Below are 15,016 nucleotides of genomic sequence, written 5' to 3'. Positions count from 1 at the left end.
ACAGTCTACACTGTTAGAGAGGATCAAAGAGGGTCAGTTGAGTGATCCACAGCTGATCAGGATTAGAGAGGATGTTCTGGCTGGAGCATCTAGGGATTATACAGTGTCTGAGGTAGGCTTGTTGAGATACAAGGGGCGGATATGTGTTCCGTTAGACATTGCATTGAGGCGAGAGATTCTGGATGAATCTCATACTACACCTTACTCTTTACATCCAGGCACCACAAAGATGTACCAGGATGTGAGATCATTATACTGGTGGCCGGGGATGAAGAGAGATGTAGTAGAGTATGTGGCTAAGTGCTTGACATGTCAACAAGTCAAGGCTGAGCATCAGAGGCCGGCAGGGTCACTGCAGCCTCTGGATATTCCAGAGTGGAAGTGGGAAGACATCACAATGGATTTTGTGGTGGGCTTACCCAGGACTACTGGTCAGTATGATTCTATTTGGGTGATAGTGGATCGCTACACCAAGTCAGCTCACTTTCTGCCAGTGAGGACTACATATACGGTTGATCAGTATGCAGATTTCTATGTGAGAGAGATCGTGCGGCTCCATGGTGCACCTAGGTCGATCGTGTCAGATCGGGACCCCACTTTTACTTCCAAGTTTTGGGGAAGTTTGCAGAAAGCCATGGGGACAAAGTTGAAATTCAGTACAGCTTATCATCCTCAGACAGATGGGCAATCTGAGAGGACGATCCAGATTTTAGAGGACATGCTGAGAGCGTGTGTGCTGGATTTCGGTGGTTCTTGGAGTAAGTATCTGCCTTTGATAGAATTCTCCTACAACAACAGTTACCAATCTACCATTGGAGTAGCACCTTATGAGATGCTATATGGTAGGAAGTGCAGATCTCCCATTCATTGGGATGAGACAGGGGAAAGGAGATACTTAGGTCCTGAAGCAGTTCAGAGGACCAGTGAGGCTATAGAGAAGATTAGAGCTAGAATGCTTGCTTCTCAGAGTAGACAGAAGAGCTATGCAGATCCCAAGCGCAGGAACGTGGAGTTTCAGGTAGGAGACTATGTTTTCCTCAGAGTCTCACCATGGAAAGGGGTGAGAAGGTTTGGGAAGAAAGGCAAGCTGAGTTCTAGATTTGTAGGTCCATTTGAGATCCTGGAGAGGATTGGTCAGGTGGCTTACAGGTTGGCTTTGCCTCCGGCGTTGTCTGCCGTGCATAATGAATTTCATGTATCAGCTCTTCGGAGGTATGTGTCTGATGTGGGCCATATTCTGAGTTATGAAGATCTGGAGCTTGAACCAGATCTCTCCTTTGAGGAGCAGCCAGTTCAGATACTTGATAGAAATGACAAGGTCCTCAGGAATAAGACAATACCTTTGGTTAAGGTATTGTGGAGGAACAGCAAGGTCGAGGAGGCGACCTGGGAGCTGGAGTCAGATATGCAGAGTCAGTATCCCGAGCTGTTCAGGTAATTTCGGGGACGAAATTTCAGTAAGGAGGGGATAGTTGTAATGTCCCGAATTCTCCGTTGTGTTTAACGGCGTGAACAGTAGGCCGGGAGGGCCATACTTGCTTAATTAAGTTATTAATTGATTAAATGCATGTATATATTGATTATAATATGATATGATGTGAAATGCATGCATATGTGTCCATATTTCTTATTACAGGGGTGTGATGGTAATTTGGCCCGTTGAGGGTAAATTAATTATTTGTACGCATGTTGGTGATATATCTTGAGACCACATTATGATGTGGGTTTGTTCGAGCTATTTGGCATGAGACGATCAAGGAATGTTAAACATCAGTTTGGTCATAACGGGCTTAAGCTCGGGGCTCGGGGTGAGTCTCGGGGTGCTTTTAATGTTTAGAGTGTTACCGGGGATTAAAGGGTAACGGGAGGTGAAATATTGGTGTTTGAGGATATTGAGATTAGCGGGAAAAGGGAAGCGTTAATTATGATTAACGGTGTAGGTGGAAAATGTCAAAATTACCCTTGAAGTGGTTATAGGAGCTTTATTAGACCTAGGGGTATAATGGTCATTTGTGATTTGGATATATATGATGTATAGATGGCTGTAAAACAGAACCCAAAACAGAGTTTGCTTCATCCTTCCCGTACCTTCACCTTCCTTCATTCCCCTTGTGAGTTTTTGTGATCTTGTTGAGGATTTGAGCTTGGGAGCTAGGTCCTGACACTTTGGGAGAGTGTTCCACAGTGGAAGAGCACCATAACCTGAACTTGAGGTAAGATTCTAGCCATTAATTTCCATGTATGCTCTGTTTTCGTTTTAGGATTTCAGCTTTGGAATTTGGTGTGGAAAGTTGGAATCAAGGGGAGTTCTTGTGGGGTTTTACTTGGGTTATGATGGGGGAGAGTTATGGGTGATGTTTGGAGGTTTAAATGGGTGTTTGAAAGAGGTTTGGGTGGTGTTTAAACTGGGTTTGAAGGGTTGGTTCTAAGAGAAATCGTAGAGGAAGAAAAACAGGGGTTTTGGCTGAACTGGGTGTTGCGCCGCAGCATGGCCAGGGAGAGCCGCGGCCCTTGGTGAAATCTGAGTTTGGGCGCCTCTGTTTGAGGGGCGGGCCGCGGCCCTTAAGGCATTTTTGGCCAAAGTGAGCTTTTTAGCATGGGGATTCAAGCCTAAGGCCTCGGGAATGAACCTACCACCCGGTTGGGTAGTGTTTGAGGTCCCGGAGGTTAGGTTTTGGTTTGGGAACCTTTTATTATTCATTTTATTGATAGAATCCCATGATTTGGTTATGACCAGGTAACCGCTAAAGGACCAAAAAGTCGATCGTTCTCAGGGTCACTCTTTTATTTGTTCTTGCTCGAACCGGAGGTAAGAAAACTGCACCCCAAGTGTGACATGCATGGATGTTTGTGAGGCATGTTGGTTATGTAATATGGACATGGATTGAACATGGAATGCTTAGCATATGTTGTTCGCTTGTGCATAGCACTGACTAATTAGTCAGGTTTGGCAAAGGTGCTAGTATCAACTGTGAAGCTGTGACTGATTAGTCAGGTTCGGCAGTGGTACTGGGCACTGGTCACGTTGCACTGACTTGTCAGTCAGAATTGGCAAAGGTGTTAGTGTCAGCTGTGAAGCTGTGACTTATTAGTCAAGTTCGGCAGTGATACTGGACACTGGTCACTTAGCGTTGACTTATTTGTCAAGGATGGACTTAGCGTGGTTCACGCAAGCCAACGGAGATTAGATCTAATCGGCTATTAGCATTGAATGACTCAAGGAGCATTAATGCCTGACCGACCCTGAGGGTCGATGAACAAACAGAGCTTGGAGGCTGGTGGCTTACCTGGCAGCCACTCTCCCGCTAGAAAACAGAGCCTGGAGGCTAGTGGCTTACCTAGCAGCCACTCTCCCGCTAAAATCATGTGATGTTCATTTGCTTGTTGAAAGCTTTATGTTCAGTATGATTATAATGCTAATCATTTGATAATGTTTATGAGAAGTGTTATGTTTTCTTGCTGGGCTTTGGCTCATGGGTGCTATGTGGTGCAGGTAAAGGGAAAGAAAAGCTCACCTAGCCTTGAGTGGAGAGCTGATGTGGTGGTGTGTACATATGCGGCCGCTTGACCACCACGGTCAAGGTGTTCTCAGAGGAACTAGGGGGTTTACCCTACTTTTGCCGCTTAGGTCGGCGGGATTGTAAATTTAAAACTGTAATGACCATTTTGTACTGAGAACCACTTGTAAATGTTTTGTTTAGCTCTGCAGAGCAGTTTGTAGTAAAAAATCTCCATTTCCTTTTTATTGGTTTTATGCCTTAACCCGTTAATTGCACCTAGAGCACGTTTTTGACCAAAGGACTCAGGTAACGAGTCAAATTTCCGGTCCACCGTTCACCGTAACTGTTCTGGGGTAGCCAGGGCGTTACACTCTAGTGGATAGAAAATGATGTGTCTTACAAGTGAGCAATAGACTCCCATTTATAGAGTTTTGAGACACCCTTTGAATTTCAAATTCCACCAACCCCATGAGTGTTATCAATGTTTAATTTGATGTCTATGGAATTAAAAATGAGTTTTGAGAGTTACATGAATTGTTAGAACTGTTCAAAGTGGAAATGGAAAAATGGCTTTGGCTGTTAGCCTCACTGCTCGCGGCCAAAGCTATTTCTGGCCATGGCTGTGAGCCTCAGTTCCCCAGGCCGTGGCTAGGAACACTTGTGACCGCGCCCACAACTCATTTTCAGCACATTATTTTGTGTAATTTTTCTAAATGATTTTATACTCTTCTCACATGACTTTATAACCTCCAAACACGTTATGTGTGCTAAAATCATGTCTCCAACAACCATATCACTTATGGTTTTGACAAATTCAAATCAAAATGTATAATATCAAATCTACATATTATTGAGTAATATTTGAGTTACAAATTTGTAACTATTTTTGTAACTCCAAATATATTACACATTTATATATTCACACTATCAAAAATGTAACTCTCATATATATGACACTTTGTCACATTATTTAATCTAAATATTATATTATAAATAATATAACATTAAGAGTATATAAAAACATTCAAATGTGTTTTTTTGATCTTATATATTATTATTATTATTATTATTATTATTATTATTAAGAGTGGAGTTGGAGAATGTAGAAATATAGTATCACTAGAGTATAATTATGGGTGTTTTTTGAAATCATATATCTTTTACATTAGTGGACTACTGTTGAAAGAGAACATTACATTATAAAATATAAAGACAACTATTTCCAATTGGGTTTTTGTATCTCCAAAAGGGCAATAAAATGCATGGAAAGGAATTGAGCGGTGGCACATTGGTGTCCATGAGATACAGCAGCAGAAGATGACAGGTGTGAGATGGGCATTGGATAGATGAAAGAATCCTAGCTATTGCAGCCTAGCCGCCTCTTTTCCTGTCATTCATTTCATGTCCTTCAATTTTCTCTAACTCCCAAAATTCTTTCCTCTTTCGGTTTACAATTTTTCATGTGTATCTTATCTACCCTTTGACTTGCGTCCATTTCCTTATAAAATACTCAATTTGTTATCAAAAATCAATTTTTTATATACCTGGTAAGGGCATTGACTGACTTGCCCTGCCCATATCATTTGATATTAGCTTTCATTCTCTTTTGGCACTTGAGTTTGAGAGAGAGAATCGGATCTGTGACCACATCACCGACCAGGCCTCCTCCTCCACCCTCTACGTAAACATAAAAACAAACAAGCCATTTCACATTGTATTTGTACCCTTTTTACTTTCACTCTTTTGCTTCCAAATTCTCTGAAGGTTAAGGTTGTACTCTTTATTTATTGCTGCCCAATTTTGTTTATCTCAATTTCAGATTGAAAGAATAGTTTTTTTGATCTTCTGTTGATGTTTTCTCACTTGGGTTTCTCTCTCTCTCTCTCTCTTTACTTACGTTTTTCTGGTGATGGTTGCAGGTGTTATCGTAACATTGGTAGCTTACAAATATTGGGTTGGTTAAAAAATTGGGCTTTAAAGCGTGGCAAAGGAGATGGAATTGGGTTAAAAATGCGACACTCAGTTGGTTATGATGGAAAACATCAGTTATTGTCCAATCAGAGGTTGTCTTAAACAGAAGATTCAACTTTTAATGATATGTCTTCTAATAAGGGTGTGTCGCATTGGCTCAACAATGATAGTATTCAGAAGCATTCTTCTGATGCTTTAGATAGGTAATGCCTTTGTTTTCACAAGCTCTTCCTTTTATGTACATAGTTGGGGCTTGAGTTGTTGGGTTTTTAGAAGCCTTACAAAAAGAGATATGACTGCTTTTCAGGGGTTTATAACTACAGACACAGACATAAATATAGGACAGTCAATTTGGTGAAAGAAGTGGGGTATTGCTGCAAAGAAATTTAATGAGATTCAAATGCACCTAAGCTAGCTTAAATGGAACTAAATCTCATATTTCATAGATGTTCTAATCAAGTTTTGTGTTCTTTAAGTCTTCTCTAACTGTGTGCAAGATGATAGACTGTGTATGAAGTAAGTGATCATTCATATTCTTCTTCTGTAGGCATAAATCTGAAGCACAATTTGCTCCAAAGAATTTAAAAGGAGATGGAAGCTTTGTTCATCTTCAAGACAGAGAAGCAATGGTATATGCCCTTTCAATTTAAACATACAATGAAATTCAGTAAATATTGTCCTTTTACACTGACAAAGTTCTTGTAATTAGGAAATGTATTCACTAGTCAGTAAACAGGAAGAGGAGATCCGATTTCTTCGTGAACAAATTGCTGTTGCCTCTGTGAAGGTATAGACTTTCTTCATACTCTAGTAATGATATACTCAATTTACTGATTTAAGTTCACATCCGAGAGAATGCAATGATTTTCGTGGTACTAGGAACTGCGGTTGCTTAATGAGAAGTATGCATTGGAAAGGAAATTTGCGGACTTGCGTTTGGTATATTCATCATCTCTTCAGAAGTGTTCAATGATCTTTTGATTTTTGACAAGCCGCTCTCTGATTAATGTTTTCTTGTTTTTGACACTGGTATAATCGTCATATTGGTTTTCAATGGTCTAAAGACAAAAATGTATTTTCACTGATAGGCAATGGATGAGAAACAAAATGAAGCTGTAACTTCAGCCTTAAATGAGCTGGCACGTAGAAAAGGTGATCTTGAAGATAATTTAAAATTGACCCATGAACTGAAGGTATGCTAATACTTTACTCTCTTTGCTGCTTTTCCTGTGCTGCTACTAGAGGCTAGCTTGGTGGTTGGGTGGGTGAGTGAGTGTGTGTGAGTATTCTGGGTTTCAATGTCTCCATCTATGTGAAGTAATTCTGACGTCAGACCAAGACTGTCTGAATTAAGGAAGGAAATATTGACATTGAATCTTGAGTGTCAAATTAAGGATGAACTAACATTAGTATACTCATCTTGCAAGAAATTATTGTGTAATTGATAAATCTTATTTACCATGTAAATATAGATTATTTAGCATTGACGTGTCGCAATGATAATAAAAATGAGGAGTCTGTGTTATTTATAGTGTCAAATATGTCTTTTCCATGTATTGAACGACTTTGGACCTTTTATATTGTCTCCTGCAGAGCTCTTCATATTTTTGGTCCTTGACTTTTTCTTGAACTACTTTTTTTCAATGTTTTCTGCTAATAATGGTGTATTGGCTGAATAGGCTGCTGAAGATGAAAGATATCTCCTCACGTCATCCATGCTTGGGTTATTGGCTGAATATGGTATTTGGCCTCGTGTTGTAAATGCCTCTGCTATATCAAACAATTTAAAGGTATTGATTTAGTAATGAAAATCATGCTTTGGATATTTATAGCACTTACCACTGAATTTTGGTGAGAAGATACTCTTGGTGATAGAATCTTATTATTCTCTAGAAAAATCAAGTACACTTTAGATTCAGTTGCTTTTGGTATGTAAGGTTTACTTATGAGGATGTGATTTCATTCTTAGAAGTTTTTTGCATACACGTTTGCTACTTAGTTAGCAAACCCATGTGTACTTGATTTAATTGTGCATATGAGCTTCTTAGCATGTATTTTAACTGTTATCACTGGTTAAATGCAAAATTAAGATTTTACATAATTGCCAGATATAAAAAGGCTGTTGTGTTCATTTTTTTCCCCAACAAATCTTGGTGCTATATACATAGTTACTCTTAAGATTCTTTGGAGTTACTCTCTTAAACTACTTTTTCTATGCCCATAGGAAAAATTAACATTCACTGAGTAGCACGACAAGATTGGATTGATTTCTCTATATCACGTACTTGAATAAGGCTTATTATTTCTTGAATTTGCAGTACCTTCACGATCAATTGCAGTGGAAGATCAGAACATCTCTTGTAAGCTTCTAGCCAAGTGATTACATTGTTCTTATTAAAGATTTTTAGTATGTTGACTGTAGAATATATAATTCAAGTATAACATTTCGTAATGCTTCTCAAAATCTCTCATTACTGCAATAGATTGATGCATATAATGTCTGTTGGATTGCAGTAAAGCATATAATGTCTTGTGTGTCAGAGACTCACGGGGAAATATAGAATTACTTCTTGTATAGTTGGGCCAATGATTAGCCAAAAAAAGAAAAAGAAAAAAAAGGAGACTTGTTCAAACATTCTGTGAATGTAGCATTGTTCTGTCTCTTTTTTTCCCCATGATTATGACATAATTCACTATACTTGATGTCTGAATAGTACAATAAAAGCATGATTGCATATTTGCAGGACAGATTTAGTGAAATAACATCGATGGTGGAAACTCGTGCTGAAGGTGGATCTCATAGCCAAGGTGGCACTGCTACTACCACAGTGAATGACCAAGTTTCCAATAGATCCATGGTAGTATTGGCATTTAATCTACTTATATACCATTTTAATTTTGATCTCACTTGTTCAAATTAGTGTATTAATTATTAAATATTCATTGTCTCTTTGAAGAATCAACATGGTTCTTCCTATAGTCAATTTATTGAAGGGCAGCACCTGGGACCAAATGAGAGTTCACAAAGATATATGACTGATCCTCCAGACATGAGGTACCTAGTGCTATCCAATAACATCATTACACAGTTCACAATTGGCACTTCTAGGTTCACATTCTATATTGAGCTCTGTGGTCCTAAATCTCAATCTCTTTTCTTCATATCACTGTCGAGCATTTTTTTGCGCTATCCGTAGGTTTTTGCTACATTCTGATTAACTTTTTTCTCCAGTCTTCTTCGTCAAAGACTAGTATAGTTAAGGGTATTATATCTCATCATGAATATCATAATAACACTATCAACTAGTTTCCGTTAGGATCTTTGAATATGCATTTTCTTTATCTTAGCTGAAATGGTACACTCACAGGGAAGTGCCTGGCCGTTTCCCTTATGATTCAATTAATGAAGGTGTTGGTGTCAGTGATGGAAAAATGACTAACGGTGCTGTGTTTCCCTCTCCCCCAGCAAACGATGAAAATGTTTCTTCTGTTTCTAAAGGTGATCTATATTTTGTTTGTAGGTCAGTGGTGTGATCTATAGAGTAATCTAAATCTAATCGTTTTACGTATTTCATTTTAAAGGCCCTGGCATAGATAATTTCCAGATTATTGGTGAGGCCATACCAGGAGAAAAACTTCTTGGATGTGGATATCCAGTACGAGGAACTTCTCTTTGCATGTTTCAGGTAAAATTCTTTGTGAATTATGCAAAGGCTTATTAGGATTTTTTACTCCCGAACTATTACCAATCCAAATCATGCCCCTTGAATTTTTCAACTTGTTAAAAGTTCTTAAATTATTCACGTTACTGAAATGTGGGACTTCTGTCCAATTTCGCTAACAGAATGGTGATGTGGCAGTTTGGTGGCCGATGTGGTATTGCCATGTCAATGCCTCGTTTATAATATAAAGAATAAATATGATTTTTGCTCTCCGAACTATTACCATCACCAAATTGTGTCCCCGAATTTTAAAAATTTAAAATTAAACAATCATTTGAATATTAAAAAAAGAAAAAACAACATTAAAATTAAAAAAAAAATTGATGGTGACAAAAAATTGGTTTGGGTGTTGGGCATGCGTTAGAATGAACTCAAAGTTGGTTGGGTAGCGACATCGTCGACAGACTGGACCCATGTGGGTCCCTGACGATGTTCAACTTTGGTGTCGCCTATGTCACCTTAAGTTTTTATTTTGTATGATTTAATTTAATTTAAATGAATTTTTAGTTTGATGCTTTTTATATTTTCTTTTTAATATTCAAAATATTGTTTAAATTTTAAATTTTAGAATTCGAGGGGCATAATTTGGTAACGGTAAAAGTTTGGAGGGTAAAATCATATTTATTTTTTAAATTATACACATGACAATGCACATCAGCACTCCAGTGTCGCCATATCACCATTTTGTTAGAAAAATTGAACGAAAGTCCCACATTTCAGTAATGTGAATAGTTCAGATGGAATTTTTAACAAGCCAAAAAATTCAGGGGGCATGATTTGGTAGTGGTAATAGTTCCGGGGGAAAAAATCCTAATAAGCCTTATGCAAATGAAATATCCATGCCGTAAACAGTATAATATAGATATTTTTTTTTTATCAAACACATACTGGTTTATTATGTAATTTCTGTAGCTTACATGTTTCAACGGTTGCTTGTACTTTCAGTGGGTTCGCCATCTTCAGGATGGGACTAGACATTACATTGAAGGTTAGCCAAAGATGATAAATTTATTATGATTCTGCCATTGTAGATGAAACCCTGGCCTTACAATGAATAATAGTTTGTTTTGATTTTGCATTACTAATTTCCATTTCTTATATTTCCTCATTCAGGAGCTACAAATCCAGAATATATTGTCACAGCTGATGATGTTGATAAAATAATTGCTGTTGAGTGCATTCCTATGGATGACCAAGGCGGCCAGGTTTTTTTTTTCTTAGCCTATTTATAACTAAAGAATAATTTTATATTGCATCATAAACTTATGAAAGTGTATGATTTACACACACATAATATTTAATTCTCGTACTTGACTTAACGGCCCTTTTTCTGTACTTTTATATGGTAATGTTGTTCTTTAACTAAATATGTGACAATTGTCAGGGAGATATTGTCAGGCAGTTTGCTAATGATCAGAACAAAATAAAATGTGGTAAGATTTGTGTAAATTCTAAAGATCATTGTTTCTTAATTTCTTACAACAAAATGTAGCTATTTTAATCTTTTCAGTCTGTTTTTTCCTTCTCCTTAAGTTGTGAAATCAATCTGATTTTATTACAAGAAACAGAAACCTTTATTGATCGAGAAAGGATTACAGAATTTTTTTTGATAAAGTTGTTTTGTTGAGAAATCAATTTATTATACTCAAAAGGGGTAACTCAATTAGTCAGACATGTGGTTTGCTCCTACAAGGTCTGATATTCGAATCCTTCCTCGACACCTACATAGCATTTGTTATAGTTTTCTGTCCCCAAATATTTTAGTGTTAGGTGGGAAGTATAGTTTCAATATAAAAAAATATTTCTGACCATTCACAAGGACAACTGAAGACTTTTGGCGGTATTATTTGATATAAATTGAAAAGAAATATTGACAAGGTATCATCTGAAACTCAATGTCTAATTAGTAATGGCATAAAAGAAAAAAAAAGTATCTATAATTTATTATACTACTCAAACTTATTTCCAAACTGCTATTATGTGAATTTAGGAAGTTTACTTTCTTACCATTCATTTCCAGATGGTTGGATATCAAACTAGGTAGATGAGACTGTGATTACATTTAACAATAATTAGATAGCCAAAATTATACTCATTGCAGCTTGACCAGAAAGATAAAGAGTTGAATGGTTAAAGAAGTGCTTTTCATTTTACATTATAAATGCTAGCAGATTTTTCTAAAATAATAGTTTACATTAAATGTCAAGACATCGAGGTGATTAATTTTGTATTATGTTTGTTGACTTCCTCTTGCAATCCCTGTAACTGCTGCCTTCTTCTGATTGTTATATGTTTGCCATGTCTTCTCATGAGGTATTTTGTAGACCCACAGATGCAAATGGAGATTGATAACCATATGTTCAGAGGACAAGCCTCGTTTAGTGCTCTGTTGCTGGTATGCCTGGATTGTTTTTAACAGTTCCATTATTTTATTCTTCAGCATTTTCTTTCTTTGGTTTATGACGATCTCTGATCTCTCAACTATAATTTAAAAAGCTTGTAGGAAATAAAATGTGCTTCATGAAAGTTGTACATGCTCATTGTGAAATAAAATTTGGATTTACCTAGGGGAAATTCAACATGGGTGCATATTATATTATTCAAAATGGTTTTACCAATTTTTCCATGATGGTTAAACACATTGTTTATTCTCTTGAATAGCCTTTTATATTTTGTTCAAATCTTTAAAGGTTTTCTTCAGGAATTTACTCATTTGGTATCCTGTATTTTTGAAAAGTATCGTTTTGGTACCTTCTTTTTTTAATAATGCTCATATAACACCCTGTATTTTAAAATCATACATATTTGTTACCCTAAACTCTAATTTGATAAATAAATTTTACTAATATTACTATACTGTCTTCAGTTATATGTTATTAAGTAATTAAATTTGAATTTGGAACTCATATAATTGAGAGCAGTTTATTAAATTGGTAAAATTTTATAAATTAAATTTGAGTTTTTGGTACTTAATGTGTACGGTTTTAAAATATAAGGTACTAAAATATAAGGTATCAAATGAGCATTATTGTAAACATATGGTACCAAAATGATATTTTACAAAAACACAGGGTACCAAATGGTTACCTATGCGTTTTCTTCTATGTTGGGTAGTTTGTTCAGGGTAGGCACTCCATTATTTTCAACAACATATACTGCAACCAGTTCACGGAATTTATCTCAGTTTGCACTTTTTTCTTGTTATTCTGTTGTAGGTGGATTCTTCTGAGAACTGGGAGCGGACAACTTTGATGTTGAGACGGTCCGGCTTCCAAGTTGTGATAGATAGTTCAGAAGCTGTTGTGATTGATGAGAAATTCTCCAAGGATCTATCAGTATGTTCTTTAACTTTTGGTGCATAATTTTGAGTTTAAGTTTTTCTGTTGTACTGTAAGATGCTCTCCAATTTAGTTTTGTTATTTGTCTAATAGGCATAGCTACTTACCATTCTTGTGGTCTAGTATAGTTCCATGGAACTTCTGGGAAGCATTGAGAAAGTATGAGACATTGGCATTTAACTCTTTAAAATAAGGATCACTACAGGAGGTCGAACCAAGGACCTATTGAAAGGGGCTCATCCTTTGTGCTTACAGTTTGAAGATTCTGATAACTGCCTAACTAAAACTTTTCCCTTTTGAACTAAGTTGTTAGAGTTTTATGTTTTTTTATAAGATCCCAACAGTGTTTACAAAGTCTGCTAGAATCTGACTTGCTAAAGATGATTTCTGCGCATGCTAAACTGATTCATGAGTCATAAACTAGGTCTTGTGAAAAACAATATTTGCGACCATTTTGATTTTGGGATAGCTTTCATATGTTCTTCTTAATCGTAGAAAAGTGAGACAAAATTCAATGGTTGTGTAGAAAACTTTTGCTACTTTTTGTTCTGCAGAAGTAACATTTGTGTTGTTGCAGATCAAAGTTCCCTGTGGACTTTCAACACAGTTTGTTTTGATGACCAGTAGTGGATCTTCTCATCCTTTCAGCACGTATAGTGTTCGGTATGCTTCCATTTTATCTTCGAGATTTCAGTCGAATCAATTTTTCTACTGATGTTCCAAATTTTTTATTGCGGAGCTGCCTCAAAGCGTATTATAGATGGAACATAATTAAGTAAAAGCACATAGGAAATGGATTACACCAAAAATAAGGTGGAAATAAAAGAAAAGAAAACTTTTGTCAGAATAGAAAAATATCTTTCATAATTTATATTTTCTGGGGCATTCAAGCATCTCTTAATAGTGGTGAAGTTTAATACTAAAATATATTTATATTTCCTTTTTTGTAGAATGCGTGACACTCTTGTGTTAACCATGAGGATGTTCCAAGCCAAGGTATGCATTATCATGTACCTTGTGATTTTTTTTCTTTCTTTATAATATTTTTGGCTATTCTTGTAGCATACATATTTTGCATACAATTTTTTTTTTTTTTGCTTTTCCTTTCTTACTTTAAGGGCCCTCTTAGGGGTGATGGAAGGAGTTTGTATTTTTATTTGTGCTTTTTGGTTTTGAATAAAACATTTATTACTTCTCTTGTTTGACTTGAACTGTTTTTGAGGCAGGCACATGATGATAAAAAGAAAGGAAGAGCATAGCCCCCCCCAACAAAGCATTTTTAAAGCCAATATTCATTCTTAGTAGAAAGAACAAAAACCATAAATTAAAGAATAATTTATCTCTTCAGTTTTGATTTTAGTAAAAGTGTTGCTGTGTCTATAGTTTTCTACTTTATTGTATAATTTTGACCATAATTGGCAACAAAATAGGCTTGTTGTATACCAGATTAGCATGCAATGATAAATTCCACTATATTTTTATGTATTACCACATTGATGAAGGCACTTGAAATGCTTTTACTTTGCTACAACCGACATTCTACTCAGTGAAATTGTTGGGATCATAATTTTTAAGTTAAAAGTAGCAGAAGGAATATGACTTTGTTCAACTTTATGATACATTAGAATCCATATATTAGAATCTTGTTGTGTACTCTTCAAGTTAAATTTCTCTTCTTCTTATAGATTTTGCTTTTCATGGTTTTTGAGATTCTGATGGCACAAGATTAATGTAATGGCTTTAATATAACACTGTAATATAGCATATAACAAGTTGAGTGTGATGAAATTTGTTAGGTGAAATCTGCATTGATGTTTTCATCTCCTTGCATACTCAAAAGAATGCAGAAGGGAGTCTGACTTGTTATGGAGCGAGTTTTTTGCAGGGCGGGGAAAACCATCATGCATTCTTTTGATCGAGATTTTTTCCCGGTCGGGTAATTTTGCCATTCTTAGATCAAGATTGTTTTCTTGCATGGCAAAATAAGATAGATTTGATGAAACATATGAAAAAGCAAACTGAGTAGGATTACCATAGTGAAGAAGAGAAGCAAAGTAGCTAATATATGAATGGCTTCCTGAAGGGGTTTTGGGGTTTGTGGGGAAAAAATAGAAGAAAGAACCACCCTTGTAGGGCTGCAGTGTTGGAGTGGATGTTGACCACACATTTGATGCTTTCCACATGCATTGTTTTAGGTTCGTTGGCTCTAGCTATAGTTTATAAAGCAGAAAGCAAATCCATCATTCTTAAATTCAGAGATAATGGTCTCAAATTTCACCGTGGTAATTATAACCATTCAAACAATAGAAATCATTTGGCATATGGATTATTAACTCAATACTACTTAGTGTACTTGGTATTCATGATTGTATGAGCTTTAGCATTAAAAAAAAAAAAAAATTCCCTAGCACCCAATGAACCAAATTGAAAAGCCAGAGGTAACCAAGAGATGTTGGCTCCCTTGCATTTGTTTGTAAATATATAT

General features: G+C 36.3%; 1 protein-coding gene across 3 annotated transcripts; it reads left to right on the top strand.

Moving 5' to 3' along the window:
• The first annotated feature begins 4,896 nt into the window (after positions 1 to 4,896).
• Positions 4,897 to 14,019, top strand: LOC133805198 (uncharacterized). Of its 3 annotated transcripts, none has more exons than XM_062243320.1 (20): positions 4,898 to 5,264; positions 5,420 to 5,674; positions 6,019 to 6,100; positions 6,181 to 6,258; positions 6,351 to 6,410; positions 6,560 to 6,664; positions 7,151 to 7,261; positions 7,790 to 7,831; positions 8,216 to 8,329; positions 8,429 to 8,526; positions 8,840 to 8,970; positions 9,054 to 9,157; positions 10,139 to 10,181; positions 10,307 to 10,398; positions 10,578 to 10,626; positions 11,518 to 11,588; positions 12,409 to 12,528; positions 13,109 to 13,194; positions 13,482 to 13,527; positions 13,758 to 14,019. In XM_062243320.1, exons 2-20 carry the CDS (start codon positions 5,598 to 5,600, stop codon positions 13,788 to 13,790), a joined length of 1,542 nt encoding a protein of 513 aa, XP_062099304.1. In that variant the 5' UTR covers positions 4,898 to 5,264; positions 5,420 to 5,597; the 3' UTR covers positions 13,791 to 14,019. The 3 variants fall into 3 exon arrangements, with proteins under 3 accessions (XP_062099306.1, XP_062099304.1, XP_062099303.1); XM_062243319.1 differs by having other exon boundaries at positions 4,898 to 5,270; XM_062243322.1 differs by lacking the exon at positions 6,351 to 6,410 and having other exon boundaries at positions 4,897 to 5,270.
• The last annotated feature ends 997 nt before the right edge of the window (positions 14,020 to 15,016 follow it).

The sequence above is a fragment of the Humulus lupulus genome, chromosome X (genome assembly GCF_963169125.1).
Source record: "Humulus lupulus chromosome X, drHumLupu1.1, whole genome shotgun sequence".
NCBI classification, from domain to species: Eukaryota; Viridiplantae; Streptophyta; class Magnoliopsida; order Rosales; family Cannabaceae; genus Humulus; species Humulus lupulus.
Note: the sequence above shows the minus strand (reverse complement) of the source record. Positions and strands in the feature narration are given on the sequence as shown.

Excerpts from the sequence above, each read along its gene's own strand:
- LOC133805198 (XM_062243320.1), top strand. The coding sequence starts at position 5,598 with ATGTCTTCTAATAAGGGTGTGTCGCATTGGCTCAACAATGATAGTATT. Across the intron at positions 6,259-6,350 it reads TTGCTGTTGCCTCTGTGAAG|GAACTGCGGTTGCTTAATGA; the intron begins GTATAGACTTTC and ends TCGTGGTACTAG. Across the intron at positions 7,832-8,215 it reads GGAAGATCAGAACATCTCTT|GACAGATTTAGTGAAATAAC; the intron begins GTAAGCTTCTAG and ends GCATATTTGCAG.